The sequence below is a fragment of the Delphinapterus leucas genome, chromosome 9 (genome assembly GCF_059928025.1).
Source record: "Delphinapterus leucas isolate spDelLeu-1000000601 "Yukka" chromosome 9, BTC_Dleu_Yukka2, whole genome shotgun sequence".
NCBI classification, from domain to species: Eukaryota; Metazoa; Chordata; class Mammalia; order Artiodactyla; family Monodontidae; genus Delphinapterus; species Delphinapterus leucas.
Genome location: NC_143137.1, coordinates 50,796,951 through 50,814,171, shown reverse-complemented (window position 1 = coordinate 50,814,171; position 17,221 = coordinate 50,796,951). Strand labels below are relative to the sequence as shown.

At 43.2% G+C, this 17,221-nt stretch overlaps 1 protein-coding gene across 6 annotated transcripts in view; it reads right to left on the bottom strand.

The window, feature by feature from the left end:
- The window catches only part of OSBPL3 (oxysterol binding protein like 3), a 205,294-nt gene that overhangs the window by 13,778 nt on the left and 174,295 nt on the right, over positions 1 to 17,221 (bottom strand). For all 6 annotated transcript variants that reach the window (XM_022584900.3, XM_022584892.3, XM_089917599.1 and 3 more), the window contains 3 exons: positions 6,670 to 6,733; positions 3,675 to 3,753; positions 1,883 to 2,027 (listed from right to left, as the gene is read on the bottom strand). In XM_022584900.3, coding sequence (XP_022440608.1) covers positions 1,883 to 2,027; positions 3,675 to 3,753; positions 6,670 to 6,733 — 288 coding nt within the window. The remainder of the gene's footprint in view (positions 1 to 1,882; positions 2,028 to 3,674; positions 3,754 to 6,669; positions 6,734 to 17,221) is intronic.

Below are 17,221 nucleotides of genomic sequence, written 5' to 3'. Positions count from 1 at the left end.
CAGGAGTCAGATTTCCTCTTTAGAGATATTTGCCAACAAGTCCAAGGATGGGAAGCCACAGAGGGAGGCAGTCACGTTCCACAGGCAACGGCTGCCTCTGCTTTCAGATTCTCTTTCAACACCAGAGGCACGTCTAGTGTTCTAATTCTGTTCGTCTCTCATCACTATGAAAATGTGTTCCCTGGTCCTCAGTGGACGGGTACCAAGTGGTTGGTAGAAATGGGAGTGGAGCACACTTCCTTGGGGAAAATTCTGAGAACAAGGCGGCTCTCCCCTGGATATCTATCTATCTATCTCTCTCTCTCTCTATCTATCTATCTCCCAGTTATTTATATCCCTGCTCCATGTGGCCTTTGCTTCTTTTTGTAGAGAGCTTAGATGAAGCTTTCACGGCAGGGTCATTTGTATTTTACGCCAAATCACTACCAGCTTTGTGTCTATCTACAACCCAGTTTGACTTATAGGATATAATAAAGACCCCCATCCACCTCTCCATAATGTCCCCCACCTGCTACAGACGGTGCAGAGAGGTACCGTGTGAAACTCCATGGTTAGAAACCTAATCTCTTGGCTTATGATTTTGATCTTAATTAAATGCAAATATTCCTTGAGGAGGGTAGCACTTTAAGGCCATTTTGTATACATGAGAATTTTAAGGACAAGAGGGAATTTCAGGAGGAAGAGAAGTTGGGGAGAGGGCTCAAATCAAGGAATTTGGAAAGCTGGAAAGGTAAGCAGACTATTCCAGGCTCTCTGCTCCAGGAGAATCTGTGAATGTTCATGAGCCTCTGCTGTGTGCCGGGCACCACTGCCAGGCATTGGCCACAGCCGTGGGCAAGACAGACCAGGCTTCTGCTTTTCTGGAGTCAGGAATGGCAAGGAGGGTGTGGGGAACAGAAAATAAGCAAGTAAAGCAACAGCGAGCAAGCCAACTGCAGATGGTGATGAACACTTTGAAGAAAATGGGATACGATAGAGGGTGACTAACAAGGTGGACGGAAGGATCTGGGGAGAGGGGCCCGAGCAGAAGGAAATGGAGAGAGAAAAAGAAGGACAGTGCAGCTCCAGGATGGTGAGCAAGAAAGGGAACGAGGGGTGGCAGGAGTTGAGGTTGGAGAGGAATGAGGGTGGGGTGTGTGTGTGTGTGTGTGTGTGTGTGTGTGTGAGTGAGGGGTGGTGGGGGTGAGGAGTGCAGACTCTGAGGAGTGCAGACTCTGCAGGCTTTTGCTCTGAGAAAGATGGAAATTGTCAGAGGATTTTGGTCAAATGTGGCATGACTTGCATTTTTTAAAACTGTGGTAAAACATATATAACATAATATTTACTGTTTTAACCATTTCTAAGCGTATAATGGAGTGGCTTTAAGTACATTCACAATGTCGTGTGACCATTGCCTTATATCTCCAGAACTTTTCATCTTCCCAAACTGAAACTCAGTACCCATTAAGTAATGACTCCCCATTCCCTCCAGTCCCCAGCCCTTGGCAGCCACCATTCTACTTTGTCTTTATGGATGTGGCTGCTCCAGGTACCTTACATAAATGGAATCATTATCTGTCCTTTTGTGTCTGGCTTATTTCACTTAGCATAATGTGTTCAAGGCTCATCCGTACTGTAACATGATGACATGTTTCAACAGGGTCCCTCTGGCTGCCACACTGAAGACAGACCATAGGGGAGTAAAGGTGGAAGGAAGGAGCCCAGGAGGGGCCATGGCCCTGGTCCAGGTGAGAGAGGTGGGGCTGGGACCAGGGAGCACCTGGCATTGCTTGTCTACTGGCACAAAAGTGAAGGTGAAAAACTTCCCAAGACACCCTGTGCCCTGAGGCCCAGCTCTGCCGAGGCCTGTCCAGCGCCAGAGCTCACAGGCCACCCAGGTTACCTTTATAAAGTTCACTTTGCAGTGGCAGGAATCATCATTCACGTTCTTGATAACAATCTCTCCATAGTGCTCGATCCACCTCTGCCCACTTAAGATGTTATGGATGCAAGAGGTCACTTTGTTCCACTCAAAATGATCTCCAAAACTAAAGGAAGAAAAAGTGAAAGTAACAACTACCAGAGCAGCCATCAGCAAATGCAAACAAGCACTGCTACTTAAAAAACAAGTCCTGTAATGAATTACTCATTCCTTCATTAATGGAACCAACACCGATTGAGCCATGCTGGGCAGTCTAAGAGCTTTCACCCTCTCAGGAGGCTGGGAGGTGGGTGAAGGTCAGACCCTGGAGGCTGCCAGAGGCTCCACTAGAAGCTGGAGGTCTCCTGGAACAACCCACTCTGTCCTTTGCCAGAGGAGACGTGTCGAAAGTCACCAAACTATGAAAGGAGAGTGGCAAGGGGAGGGTAGAGGGGTTTTCCACAGTGTGCTCTCTACACACATATATGTGCACACACACGAATGTGTACATACAGGCACACACATGCACATATATACTTATGTATATACACGTGTAGGTGTGTATATTTAGGCACATATGTATACAGGCAGGTCTCGCTTTATTGCGTTTTTTACAAGTTGAAGGTCTGTGGCAACCCTGTGTAGAGCAAGTCTATTGGCAGCATTTTTCCAACAGCATCTGCTCCCTTCATGTCTATGAAGTATATAAAACATAACTTCCATAAGCAACGGGAAACCAAAAAATTCATGTGGCTCACTATATTGTAATATTTGCTTTATTGCAGTGGTCTAGAGCCAAACCCGCAATATCTCTGAGGTGTGTCTGTATACATACACACACACACATATATTTTACATATTACTCTTAAGATACATATATCTTAAATCTTTTACAATGAGAAGGTATTCAGATATGACTTACGGAGTTAAATAATAATTACGAGGATAATGGTAACAAGACCAAACACTTAAATGACACATAATATGTGCCAATTACTATTTTTTTTTTTTTTTTTTTTGCGGTACGCGGGCCTCTCACTGCTGTGGCCTCTCCCGTTGCGGAGCACAGGCTCCGGACGCGCAGGCTCAGCGGCCATGGCTCACGGGCCCAGCCGCTCCGCGGCATGCGGGATCCTCCCAGACCGGGGCACGAACCCGTGTCCCCTACATCGGCAGGCGGACCCCCAACCACTGCGCCACCAGGGAAGCCCGCCAATTACTATTTTAAGTGCTTTCTGTATCTGCTTAACCTTCGCAACAGTCTTATGAAGTAGATGGCTCATTATCCCTGTTTCACAGATAAGAGAACTGGTGATCAGAAAGGTTAAGTAACCTGCCCAAGGATTTGCAACTAGTAAGTAGTGGTGTGAGCACATGAGTCGCAGGAGCCCAGTTCCAGAGGCCATAATGATTACCATTTTGCTTTATGAATAAGTATCAATAATCCCTAAAGATCAAGGCCAGAGCTTTCTTTAAAAATTTTTTGGACAGTGAGGCAGGACAACAGTGCTAAAGTAATATTATCATTCCTAATTGTGTTAGAAAGTAGAAATGTATTTTTTAAAGCCCCTACTTGGGAACTTTGGTGTCCAGGAAGCATTTCCATTAGAGAGAACAAAAATGTGAGACTGTCAAAATGAAGAACATTTGAAGCTACTGTCAAACACATTAACAGAAAAAAACACACTCAGCACCACGGGGGACAATGGGAATCCTGTTCCTAAACCTGGGCCCTAAATTCTATAAAGTTCCTAACCACAGAAGGAGAACTTACGCTGGCAGAGTCACATGGGTTGTGCCAATGGGAACAATTTCCATGGATTTGCCCCAGAATTTGTTCTTCCATCTCATGTCTGAAATGAAATAATACCAAATGTTACATATTTAGCAGGAGAGCTAGGTAGATCAAAGCGTTCTTAGGCTGGATAAATGATCAACCACAATATAGGACAATCTCTTCATAATAAAATTCATTATTATTCAATATAAGTAGCAACTGAGTACCTGGAACAGAATCAGAGAAACTAAAATTATAAAGTCCCTCCCTTGGAAGAACTCACAGTGCGAAAGGCATACAGAAGTGAAAACGAGTAAGGCCCCCCAGAGAGGCACGGGCCATAACTGGGTACGTTGTAAGGTGAAATGGAACCAGAGAAGGAGAGCCCAACATGCTTGGGGAAGGCATCAGAAGAGGCTTGTCTAAAGGGGCCGCTTAAACTGGGCTTGAAGAATAAACAGTTCACTGGGCAGAGAAAAAGCAGTTTAAGGCAGAAGACATGAGAAGACACGAGAGAACAGGGTGTGGTTCTGTCCTCTGGGTCTCAGACTGTTTAGACTCTAGAAGAGTAGAAAAACAGCTTGAGTGCAAAAAACAGCGGGCTCTACAAGCTTGGCTAAGAAGTCTGATTTGGGTGCACTGGGGGAAATAAGGTTTTGTTTAGACAGAGAATTGATGTGATGAGATACAGACTTTGCCAAGATAATTGGCAGCAGTATGGAGAATGGAACAGGAGCAGGAGAGATGAGAAGCAGGTGACCTGTATGCTCAAGGGATAAATGAGGATGAAGTGAACCAGGACAGGGGTGGTAGGGATGGAGTAGAAGGGAATGATCCTGGAACCATTAAAGAAGCAGAGATAAAACTGGGTGACAAATTAGATGCTGATTGTGAAAGACGGAGAGAATTTGTGGATGATCTCAGATTCTTCCAACTTGCATGAATGATAGTGCCATCAGAGAGACAGGGAATAGAAAAAGAAGGGCAGAGGCAGACGATCCCTCTGGCTGCTGGGTGACAATACACAGACCATAGGGGAGCAAAGGTGAATGCAGGGAGGACAGTAGGGGGTCATGGCCGTGGTCCAGGAGAGAGGTGGGCTGGGACCAGGAAGCTCCTGGGCACATATTACATGATTCTATTTATATGACATGTCCGGACTAGGCAAATCTATAGGGACAGAAAGAAGATCAGTGGTTGCCTAAGGACGGAAGAGCTTGACAGAAATTGGAAGGCGGGGGGGTGGGGGTGGGGGTGGGGGGGAGCCACTAAAAGGTGGGAAAAGAGGTTTCTTTTTGGAGTGATGAAAATGTTCTAAAATTGATTGTAGTGATGATTGTACAGCTCTGTGAATACATGAAAAACCACTGACTTGTACCTTTTAATTAGGTGAGTTGTATAGCCTATAAATTATATCCCAATAAGCTGTTACCCCCCAAAAGATAATTGGTTGTTTAAAGCAAATTAGTAACAATGTATGACAGGGTTTATAACATATGTAAGTAAAATGTTTGTCCACAATAGCAAACGTTGGGGAAGGGGAAATAGAAGTACACTTTTGTAAGCTGCCTTTGCTATATGTTAAGTAGCATAATATCACTTGAAAGGAGACTGTGATATGTTAAAGATATATAATATGAATCCTAAAGTAACAACTAAAAAATGGAACAAAGAAGTAGAGCTAATAAGGCAACAAAGGATATACAATGGAATCACAGAAAATAATTAATCCAAAAGAACGTAAAAAAAGAAGGGGAACAAAGAACAGATGTGACAAACAGAAAACAAATAACAAGAGGCCAAATTTAAATCCAACTATGTTGATAATCACAATAAATGTAAGTGATCTAAACAACCTAATCAAAAGGCAGGAAAATGTCAAAGTGGATAAAAAAAAGCAAGATTTGACAGTTGTGGGCTTATGGAGACACGGGATTGCCCAGGAAGAAGCTGGTGAAGAAGAAGCAAAGGGAGTGGAGGAGAAAATTCTGATTGATGTAAGGAGCACACAGGAAGTACTTGAAGAAGACCCCTCCCATTACCTAATACCTAACTTAAAAAAATAATAATAAAGTGCTAACAAGGTCAATGACACAGCAATTAGGAGGTTAGAGATCTTATGGGAATTATTTCCAGAGGGTTTCGGTGAAAGAGAAGTCTCCAGTCAAGCTTCAATTTTAAACTTTAGTAGCAAAGACTCAGAAAGGAAACCATGGTACTTGTAACCTAAACTGTTGTAATATTGTGTCCAGAGACAGAAACTGGATGGCTACGAACTGGAATGGGGGAAGGAAATTTTTTCACAAAATACTCTTTCTCATCTTTTAAATTTTATAGATGCATTAAAAAAAAGGCAGTGTGGCAAATCAGGTGTTAACCAGTTAGCAGAGATGCTCAAATTTTCTTTCTATAGCACCTTCTGACTTTGGAATAAATAATTTAACAAAATTAATCCATTTAGGAAATATTTGCAGCCTTATTTATTCTTCAGAGCAAGCCATCCCTTCCCAAATTCAAAATATAATAAACTGAATACAGGAACAACCCCAAACTGAAAAAAAAAGTCAGCAATGTAAAATTTCCGAAATAAAATTTAAAGCTTCAAAAGCAAAAGAACCCTCTGCTGTCTAGAATCTGATAAATAACTGTAAATATTTAATGTCTTGAAATACATGAGGCATTTCAAATGGCCATGGAATGAGCTAAAGGGAAAATTATAGCAATAAACAATGGTGGTGGCCCAGACAAAGACTGAGGATTTTGAAAGAAGAGAACAACTAAGTTAACCTCCAGAATCTTGAATTTTGAAGTCGACAAACGGCAGTTATTGTTCAGAGGTGAGAGGCAAGAATATCAAGTGGTACAGTTGCTTCCAGTGAGGCCCAAGTCCAGGGCCCACTTTTGACCTTAACAAGCATTTACAGTAGTTCCTGAATAAAATAAATTATACCATTACACAAAATGACAGAAGTCAAATATATGAGCACATTACCTTGCCAGAAAACAAAATTTCCAGACTCAGCGTGACATGCAGAAATAGGTGGATGGTGGCTGACCTGATGGAAACAAAGGCGAAAAACCAATTAACTTTTGTGTCTCATGAAATCCATTCTTTCTCCCTTGCACTGAGATGTAATACGATTGCAGCGTCGAACTGAACGGAAACTTGTTTAGTTTCCCTTCAATAAGTCTGCCCCCAAGAGGGTGCTCCAGACATAGTCAGCTCTGTCTTGCTCAAATATGTCAGGAAAAAGCCTGTGAATGGAAGCCTCCAGAAGCCTGGGGAAACAGCAGCCAAGTGGTGAGTGATGAGGGTAGAGACGTGTTTTGAAAGACATGAAAACAAAAGCAGAGATGCAAGCGCTGCCCACTTACAAATCATCTAATCTGACATTAGCTGCCAAGGTCAAAATCAATGCTATTCTGAAAGTACGCACAAACGTTTTAATTAAGATGTCAAATAGTAGAACCTTTTAAATGTTACATAAATATTCCTAAGCAACACACAAATGCTCTTTGCCTCAGCAGATTTTACTCTTTTGAAAACTCTGCATCACATAGTCCAGCCACTTTTTATTAAATCACTGACGAGAAGACGAATCCAAGATAGTTTTTTTTAAAAAAGAATGTTTTTATTTAAAAAAAGAGCTAAACAATTATGGAAGAAATGTTAGTCAACTGCTAAGAAAAAGTTTTTGTTCATTCTTTGTTCATAAAAATATCTTGAGTAAATATGCAATTACATTCTAGAAAAGAGAGTCCCTTGTAACAGAGACTGTAGCTCATTTCCCTGCCTTTTATCACTGAGGTCATTACTTCTGTTTTATTCACTAATGAAGAAACTAAAGAGAAAATGACTCCTCAGTTAATTTCCTCATTATCTCAGTAACATGCAAGGCACGAGAGCAGTATATGTGCTGTTATCATAATTCGGTATTAGTAAAACCAGAGTAATGCTGCTAGCGGCGTTTACAGAAATTTCTCTGACTTAGCTGGTTCTTAGCAAAGGTCTCTTACACTTAGGGCATTTGGGCCAAAGCCATCATATTACACACGAGGAGACTGAAACTAGAAAGACTAAGTAACGTTTCCGAAACACACTGATAGGGAAGAAGTAGAGGTAAACCCCAGCATTTTTGGTTTACAGATGGTTTTCAAAAAAGTTTCAAAAAAAAAAAATCCTTAAGCAGCCACACCCTGTTTTCAAACATATCTTATCAAGAACTCAATATACTCAGAGCCGGGCTTGAGGTGAACAGGTGTGGCAGGAAGTGGGGATGACCAATCCACAACCACTCGCCTTGCTCTGGACCCTGGACTGCAGTGAACACGGAACACAGTTTAAGAACCACTTCTGTGGCCCTCCTCCAGGTGGAGAACGGCAGGGACAGGATAATCGTGAGTCACACCACACACACTTTCAACTGATGGGAGTGCAATGGTACCAGCCTGGCTCGGAGAAAAGTAGAGACAAAGATGTCAACAGGGCAGGCATCTTTCAGGTCTTGATGAACATAAATCCCAGATCCAATATGAGGTGGGAGGTGCACATTTACCATCCCTTGATGGTCTTAATTCTCAGAGGCCTCTTGAGAATGTGAGCGCCCTCCCCGTGCCTATGTGCTTTTCAGCTCAAACACTGACTTAGAAACCTCACTCCTAAAATGCAACTCTCTGCTTTCCTTCATCTTCTTCTTTTTCAGTCCAACCCCCTGAAGATACTTTATATCACAAACAGCTACACCCCTGTTTTCCCTTCTTTTCCCACTAGCTCTCAACAAAAACAGCAGAGTTAACTTTTTAAACCTCAGGATCATATAAAACTAAACTAGGGCAAGACAACACCAACCCCTCACTTCTTCACTCTACCTGCCCTATCCACCCCCGAGTGGAGGGGAGAGGAGCTATGGAATGTTCCCCTGTCCCATAATGTAGGCATATTTTAAAGTAGATTATTATAAAGTAGATCATATTCATTCCCACAGAAATTATATAGTAAAAAATGTAAAGATCACAGCCTTTATCAAGAATTTGGCATTTTATAAGTCTGGCTAAATATAAACATCAAAGCAAAATACAATATATAAAAACTATAAACTCTTCTGTAATAATTTAAAATCCCATAATACAAGGATAAATATACTGTCCATATGAATTATAAAAGAAAGCCTATCATACCATAAAGTATACATATGTCCCATAAAATGTTAATTTGACCTTTTTTTTTTTTTTTTTGCGGTACGCGGGCCTCTCACTGCTGTGGCCTCTCCCGCTGCGGAGCACAGGCTCCGGACGTGCAGGCCCAGCGGCCATCTTCCCGGACCGGGGCACGAACCCGTGTCCCTGCATCAGCAGGCAGACTCTCAACCACCGCGCCACCAGGGAAGCCCTAATTTGACCTTTTAAAATGATTCTGTCAGATTAATGAATCAATGCTTAGCAAAGTGCCTTTAGATGGGGTCCAAGGGCTGTTTTCTGGATGCATTAATCTCAACATTGAAATATCAGTGATTTGGCTTATTTCTTTCTGGATTAAAAAGGCCTTTGGCAGTGATTTATTTGGTGCACATGGCTTTTCAGAAGTTTACAAAGCTTTCCAGGGAAATTAAATTGATGCCTTATTTTTCTTTGATATATTTCCTCACAACAGGTTATTTATTCATGAAACACTTCTGAAGCCTCTGCCATGTGCTGCATGAGTTTCAGAGAGTGAGGGAGAGCTTCTGAAGTCCCACAGATCTAGAACCTAACTGTGCAATATCATCTACTGGCTGTATGACCTTGAGTGTGTTTTAAAACCCTCTGGGCCCCAATTACCTCATCTGCAAAAGAGGGCTAGTACCACTGACTTTGCAAACCCAAAAAGATAACACATGGAAAGTGCCAGGATCATATGCTGGTATGGAGTAAGCAGAGATTAAATTTTAACTTTTTGTCATGAGTGGTATTTCCACTTAGCTCTCATGGTCACCTTGTGTCTTCATTACCCTTATTTTATAAATTAGGAAACGGGTTCTTTCTAGTGAAGAGCCTGCCCAGTGTTACACAGTTAATCAGTGATGAGCGTAGTGTTTTAAACCCAGGTCCTCAGACTTCAAATCCAATGCTGTTTCCTGCGATGCCTCAGCTGCTCCTCAATGACTGCTCTCAAAGTTGGGCTCTGGTCCCTCCCCAGAGCCTCGGCACACCATTAAGGTCCCATCTCATGGATACTTGGAGAAGGAATCTTCTGAGTCTGACCTTTCCAACCTCTCTCTCATTTATTTCTTTGTAAAATGAGGTCTGAGAATCCCTCTGGCTTCAAAATGCTATCATTCTAACATCTGTTTTCTTTGAATCCTAGCTTCAGAGGCGGCAGTGGATGCCAGCCAACTGGAGAAGATTCTGTTAAGTCTTTGATTAATTTTTAATACCCATGGAAAGGGGGTAATTCACAATTAATCATTTAATCTTTGTTGACGGTAATCTAAAATCTACTGGAATAGAGAATAATGTGCACAATCGAACCTGTGTTTGCTAGTACGGGATTTGGTTGAGTTTCTCTTCTCATTACACTGTAACCCAGGCATAGAAAGGCACTAGATTTTGAGTCTGAACTGATTCAGCCCTGCAGTAGACGCTGTCTGTTAGTCTGCTAGCTAAAGCCACTTTAGACTAGTTTTTTAGTATCTTTCTCCATCACTTCCTCTCCATTCCAATCAAATAAGAGCAATTTCTGACTGGTAAGGATTCTCAAACATTCAGGAAATTAGTTTACATGGTTTTTATTGTGCAAATATTTATATGTATCTTTTTTTCTACAATCCCACAGTCAATGAGTTCCCATGGTAGTTAAGAATTCTTGTAATTTATTTGTATATCTGAGGTCTTTCTTCACCCTGACCGAATCATTTGTGATTGATGCTTTGAGAATGCACTTTATATGAGGTGGGCGGTAAGGCGAGGAGAATATGGGTCAAGAGTGCATTCAATATGTGTGTATTTTGTAGGTTTTTCTTCTTCAGATTTAGAAAAATAAACCCTTAAATACATCAATTCTGCAGCTGTCCAGAGACATAACTATAGAGTCCTCCTAGTTCTGGACGCGTCTCTAACCATGAAGCGCTGCTCGTGGAAAAGAGAACAAGTGGCAGGTCAAAAATCACCCACGGAGGGGACCAAGGCATTCATCAAACATTTGCTGATTGCCTGTGATGTGTCAGGCACTGTCTTAGTCACTGTGGATACAATGAGAAACAAAAGAAACAAAAATCTTTACCCTCCTGGAGTTTACATTTTAGTGCAGAAGTGGGTGAGACAGACTATTAAACAAATAAGCACATAATCTGTCAGTAGTAAAGGAGAATAAAGCAAGGATGAGGATGGAGGATGGCAGATGGTCAGTGGAAGTATCATATCAGACAGGGTGGTTGGGGCAGGACTCTGTGATAGAAACCTCTGAGGCTAAGAGAAATAAGGCAGTTAACCACACAGATAGCTAGGGGAAATATGTCCAGATCAGAGGACACAGCCACTATCCAGGGCTTGACAAATGCCCGATATGTTTTAGGAGAAGCAAAAAGGCCAGCATGGGGCTTCCCTGGTGGTGCAGTGGTTGAGAGTCCGCCTGCCGATGCAGGGGACACGGGTTCGTGCCCCGGTCCGGGAAGATCCCACATGCTGCAGAGCGGCTGGGCCCGTGAGCCATGGCCGCTGAGCCTGCGCGTCCGGAGCCTGTGCTCCTCAACGGGAGAGGCCACAGCAGTGAGAGGCCCGCGTACGGCAAAAAAAAAAAAAAAAAAAGGCCAGCATGGCTAAAGCTAAATGAGTCAAAGTGGAAGGAGGCATGATATCTGGGGGTGGCACATCGCAGGGCTTTGTGGGCCATAGCCAGGACTTGGGATTTGATTCCAAGTGACTGGGGAAATCGTGAGAGCAATCACTCTGGCTGCTGAGTGCAGAATTGGCTATGGAAACAAGAGACCAGTTGATGAGTCTGTCGCAACAAGCCCAGTCATTGATGCCTATGGCTTGGGCTTGGTGGCCAGCACCAGTGGGGTGGCAGTGAAAACGGCTGGTTTCGGAAGGAAGATCCTAGGATTTGCTTATGAATAGGACGTGGATTATAAGAGAAAGATATTAAGAAGGATGCCAAGGATACTGGCCTGATTTTGGGGAAAATACAGTTGCCAATTATTTTCTGTTCCCCTAAGTTCAGAGTTAAGCACTTATTTGATAAATACATGGTTTCTTTCAAAAAACCAAAAACTACATTATGTAATGACTTGACCTAGAAATGCAGAAGCACTGGTTTAGTCACCTTACAGTTGACTTATTGCTTATTTTATTTGAACAGCTTGAATTTCCCCTGATAATGTCTTTAAACAAGCTGCCACTTTAATCAGAATTAAATAACCCTGCCTACTAGTAGATGAAAGAACTATTCAGACGGGTGATGTGGGTGTGCAACGGGGTGGGGGTGGGGCAGTGATAAGTAGGGTACTTTTAAATCCAGCCAAGAATGTTCAGAGTTCTGATGAGTAACAGAAAAGGAAGAAGGGCTGAACCCATGAAGCAAAAGATAAAAGACTTCAATTGAATCTCTTACATTTTAGTAACTCAATAACTCTGCTCAGCTTTGCTGTCAGAAACTCAACAGTAGTGGCTGGGTGGGTAAATGGTGAAGATGGCTTGAGCAGTGACCTGACAACTGAAGTTCCAGGTAATTAGGAAAAGCCACTTTTAGACAATAGCTTAACTGCTTATCCTTTATAGACACCAACTTCTGTACTTTTGTTCCCAAAGGTACAAAACAGAGAAGCAAAGCAAACTGAAATGAGTTTTCTGACCCATCCAGTCCCTGACGAAGCTCCACCCAGGCTGCCCGAGAGCCGAGGATCCTGCCGGCAGGATCCTCAGTCCCTGACAAGGCAAAGGAAGTCCTTTCCTTCTGGATTACCTTGGAAAAAAAGGAAACTCCTCCCCTGAGAAGGTGGAACAGTCAGAGGTTAGCACATATGACGGGAATGTTTATGATCGATTCCTGAATATTCCTTGTTCACAAAGGCCACTGCCCAGCCCACAATGGGAGCTGAGAACAAAGCCCTACGTGAGTTTGGAGGATGAAAGGTTTATGTGACAATGAGAGGCAAAACCCCGTAGTCTGAAAAGTGTACAAAAGGCTGTTTCCACATCGGCAGCTCTGAGCACTAAACCCACACAAGAGACGCCAAAAAAAAGGTGAGGGAGAGAGGGTGCTGGAATAGAAACAGAGGGTGCAGCTGAGGGCCACCGGAAGGTGCCGATGGGCCTAGGCGGAGGTTTCCTCACCTGTAACTGGTCCTCACCCCACTTGCCACACAGGGGTATTATGAAGATCAAATAAGGTCCTGCACAAGTTTGAAAAGCATAAAGCACCCTGCAAGCATAATACTAGTTAACTGATAGGAGGAAAACTTGAACAACAAATGCTTTCTCTCGTTTCTGACTGCACGAGTCATTTTGCTCCTGCATTTTTGGGTCTTCTACATGAGATACAAGGTAAAGGGGGCAAGCTTCCACATAGCTGAACTCTGCGCAGTAGTACTTACTTCAACTTCCTTAATCACCGACGACTCCAAACATCCCCAAACCCACCAAAACCACAAGCCACAAAACCTAAGGGCTTGGAGGAAAGGGATAGACATCACTTTCCAAATCACCTGACTCTGCTGTCTAGAAAACTCAGTAGAAAAGCCGAGTTAGCTTTGTTTCTTTCCAGGACCTTTCACTTGGAGATATGATTTCCATCAATGTCCTCCTTAGAATAAAATTCAACCCCAAAATCTTAATTCGGGGTCCTGTTCAGTTTATTATATTAGTCATTCAGCAAGCTCTACTTATTGTAGAGAGATACAAGAAAGCAAAGAAGCCCCAAACTCTGAAAGCGGAAGTCCATCACCTACACCTAATAGACAAGGGTAGAGTCACGCTGTCTCCGTAACAGAACATCTCCTGGGTCAGAAGCAGAAGGAGCCAGACTGGCAGGTACCAGCATGAAACAGAATAAATGCTCTGGCACTCTCTTTAGATGTGGTAAATTAGAAAGCCTTCATGCACAACGGGTCGCCAGGTCAGCATAACCAACAGGGGCGAGAGAGGGAATGGGGGAGGCTGAACTGATGTTTCTCCTGCTGGCTGGGAAAGGAGGGCCCTGGTCAAAACCCTTTTCACTTCTGCAGCAGTGGACAGCCTGCCACATTGAATTAAATAGCCACCTCTCCTTCTCACTGTACACTTACCTGATGACTACAATTCTGTCTTCCTAAGTAGTCTATGGGGAAAGCATCACTGGTCAGGCTGACCAAAGCCATCTGGTCCCCATGGCAGGTCTATTTTTCATGCTAAAGGCATATAGTAGCATTCTGGTTTACATATGTCTCTTATAACCTTATCTAGTGTGATTCTGTCCCTGAGAGGCTCGTCCATTCTCAGGTATATTTAAAGAATCAACTGTCTAGCCCATAAGGCTAAATTCAAGACAGATGAAGTGGCTCCCTCATGATCAGGACTAGTGGTATCCCCATGGTGAAGCCAGCTGTGAGGACTCCTGGGTGCCTCATGGCTTGCTTTGTGTCAGAGACTCACCAGTGACATTATGCCACCCTCAAAACACCTGAATCAGTACAGTAGATATAGCACATCTTATTTCAACACTCCTCTAAGTGTTCTTAACACTGTGTATTAAAAAGCATTTTAAAAGTTGCCTCTAAATATAAGAGCAATGACCAGGTACTGAATGTGCTTTATATATCAATGTGTTATTTCACTTACCCTTCCTGCAACCTATGAGCTAAGCATGATCATTCCTATTTTACAGATAAAGAAACAACTGAGTTTCAGAAAGTTTAAGTAGCTTATACAAGGCCACACACAAAGTGGCGGGGTTAAGATTTTAAAGCAGGTCCATATTACACCCAGCACGCCCTATGCTACTAACAACGACCAGATCCCTTTCTTGCTTATTTCCTTAGGATCCATTTCACGGAACTAAAGACTAACTTATGTAATGCTCTTTCTGTCTCTGTGCACATGTGCCCAGGAGCTCTGCTTTCTCTCTCCCTGCCACCACCGTGGAACCACGTGCAGATCCTGAATCAGCCCTGCCCCATCAAGGGCTAGTGGGATTGAAGCTCAGCTTTACACAAGCTCACGTTACTACTCTTTTCTTCTACCTATTCATCCTGTCCTGATTGTCTGCTGTAGTTTGGAGCTATTTTCGGCCTTTGTTTTTTCACATGAGTGCATGTAATACCATGGTAACCAAATTATATTTTCATTTATTCACATTCCATTTTAGATTTAGTATTTAAATAACCCAGTTGAATTTGAATCAGATTATCTTACCCTTTAACTACTGATTTAACCCCCTACCGCCCCAATATCAGTGTTTAATTTCTCGTTTCAGCTGCTAACTGGAAAGCGATTGAAAATGTGCTTCGGGATTATTGTATAGTCATTTTCCTTTGAGTTTCAGAGAACGGTGTTCATAATTCACAGTTAAGACAACCACCATCTTCATAAGTCTCTCAGCCACACAACCCTCCCGTTCCTACTCCCATAATACCAGTCCACTGATAAACAAGGCAGCAAGATAACAGAAGGAAAATAATGTTTCAGCAACCCATCCCTTTTTCCTCAGTTTTCTAAGAATTGAGAGGGGTGAAATGTATCAATGATGTTTCATGTTCCCAGGCTGACATTTAGGGATATACAGAGGGTAGACACACTCAGGTGCTGCCTTAACCAGATGGGAGAGAAATGCTCTTTATTCTCAGGCAGGATGCACTCTATTTTAGCTAAACAAATCTTTACTGACAGAGGTTTTCGATGTCCCCAACATTCCACTATGGCAAACCATGCTGTCATACGTCAATAACGACAACAAACCTTCATATAACACTTTATACTTCAAGTATAACTGCTCTAAGTGCTAGTGAAATGGAGAGCTGAGATTTGAATCTAGGCTGGCTGACTCCATAGATACTGTTCTTGAATATTATTCTCTGTTAACTCAGGCGGGAAGGGTCTTGTGGAACCTCCTCAGGGAACTCAAGCTGCGTAAGCATAAGGTATGTCCATCCACTGCATAAGGGACAGGCATTCTTGTCTGCCCCCAGTTCCCACCCACTGCAGTATCCCAGCACCTGGAATAGTGACAGGCAGGTGGTATAGTCTCGAGAAATATTTATGGATGGAATGAATAAATACACGAATGAAGGATTCCTCTTAAATTAAAATCAAGAATAATGTGTTTATTTGGTGCTGCCCCTTCTGAAGGGGGTGCTTCTGCTCTAAAAGGATGATTCAGCAAGCTAGGGTGCACACTTCCAATCTCTAAGCTGCAGTTGGGCAAATGCTTCGTGCTTTAAAAGTCCATCCCCACACACTTATACCACAGAAGTCCACCCACTGGAGTGAAGGTTCTGAGCCCCACGTCAGGCTTCCCAACCTGGGGATCGGGCAACGGGAGGAGGAATTCCTAGAGAATCAGACTTTGAAGGCAAGTGGGATTTGACTTCAGGACTTCAACAGGACTGGGGGAAACAGAGACTCCACTCTTGGAGGGCACACACAAAGTAGTGTATTCATCGGGACCCAGGGGAAGGAGCAGTGATCCCAGGGGAGACTGAACCAGACCTACCTGCTAGTGTTGGAGGGTCTCCTGCAGAGGTGGGGGGGTGGCTCTGTCCCATCGTGAGGACAAGAACACTAGCAACAGAAGTTCTGGGAAGTACTCCTTGGCATGAACCCTCCCAGAGTCCCCCATTAGCCTCACCAAAGAGCTCGGGTAGGCTCCAGTTTGGGGTCGCCTCAGGCCAAACAACCAACAGGGAGGGAACCCAGCCCCACCCATCAGCAGTCAAGCTGATTAAAGGTTTACTAAGCTCTGCCCACCAGAGCAACAGCCAGCTATACCCACTACCAGTCCCTCCCATGAGGAAACTTGCACAAGCCTCTTAGATAGCCTCATCAATCAGAGGGCAGACAGCAGAAGCAAGAAGAAATACAATCCTGCAGCCTGTGGGAAAAAAAACCCCACATTCACAGAAAGATAGACAAGATGAAAAGGCACAGGGCTATGTACCAGATGAAGGAACAAGATAAAACCCCAGAAAAACAACTAAATGAAGTGGACATAGGTAACCTCCCAGAAAAAGAATTCAGAGTAATGATAGTGAAGATGATCCAGGACCTCGGAAAAAGAATGGAGGCCAAGATTGAGAAGATGCAAGATTAACAAAGACCTAGAAGAATTAAAGAACAAACAAACAGACATGAACAATACAATAAGTGAAATGAAAAATACACTAGAAGGAATCAACAGCAGAATAACTGAGGCAGAAGAACGAATATGTGACCTGGAAGACAGAATGGTGGAATTCACTGCTGCAGAACGGAATAGAGAAAAAAGAAAGAAAAGAAATGAAGGCAGCCTAAGAGACCTCTGGGAGAATATTAAATGCAACAACATTCGCATTATAGGGGTCCCAGTAGGAGAAGAGAGACAGAAAGGACCCGAGAAA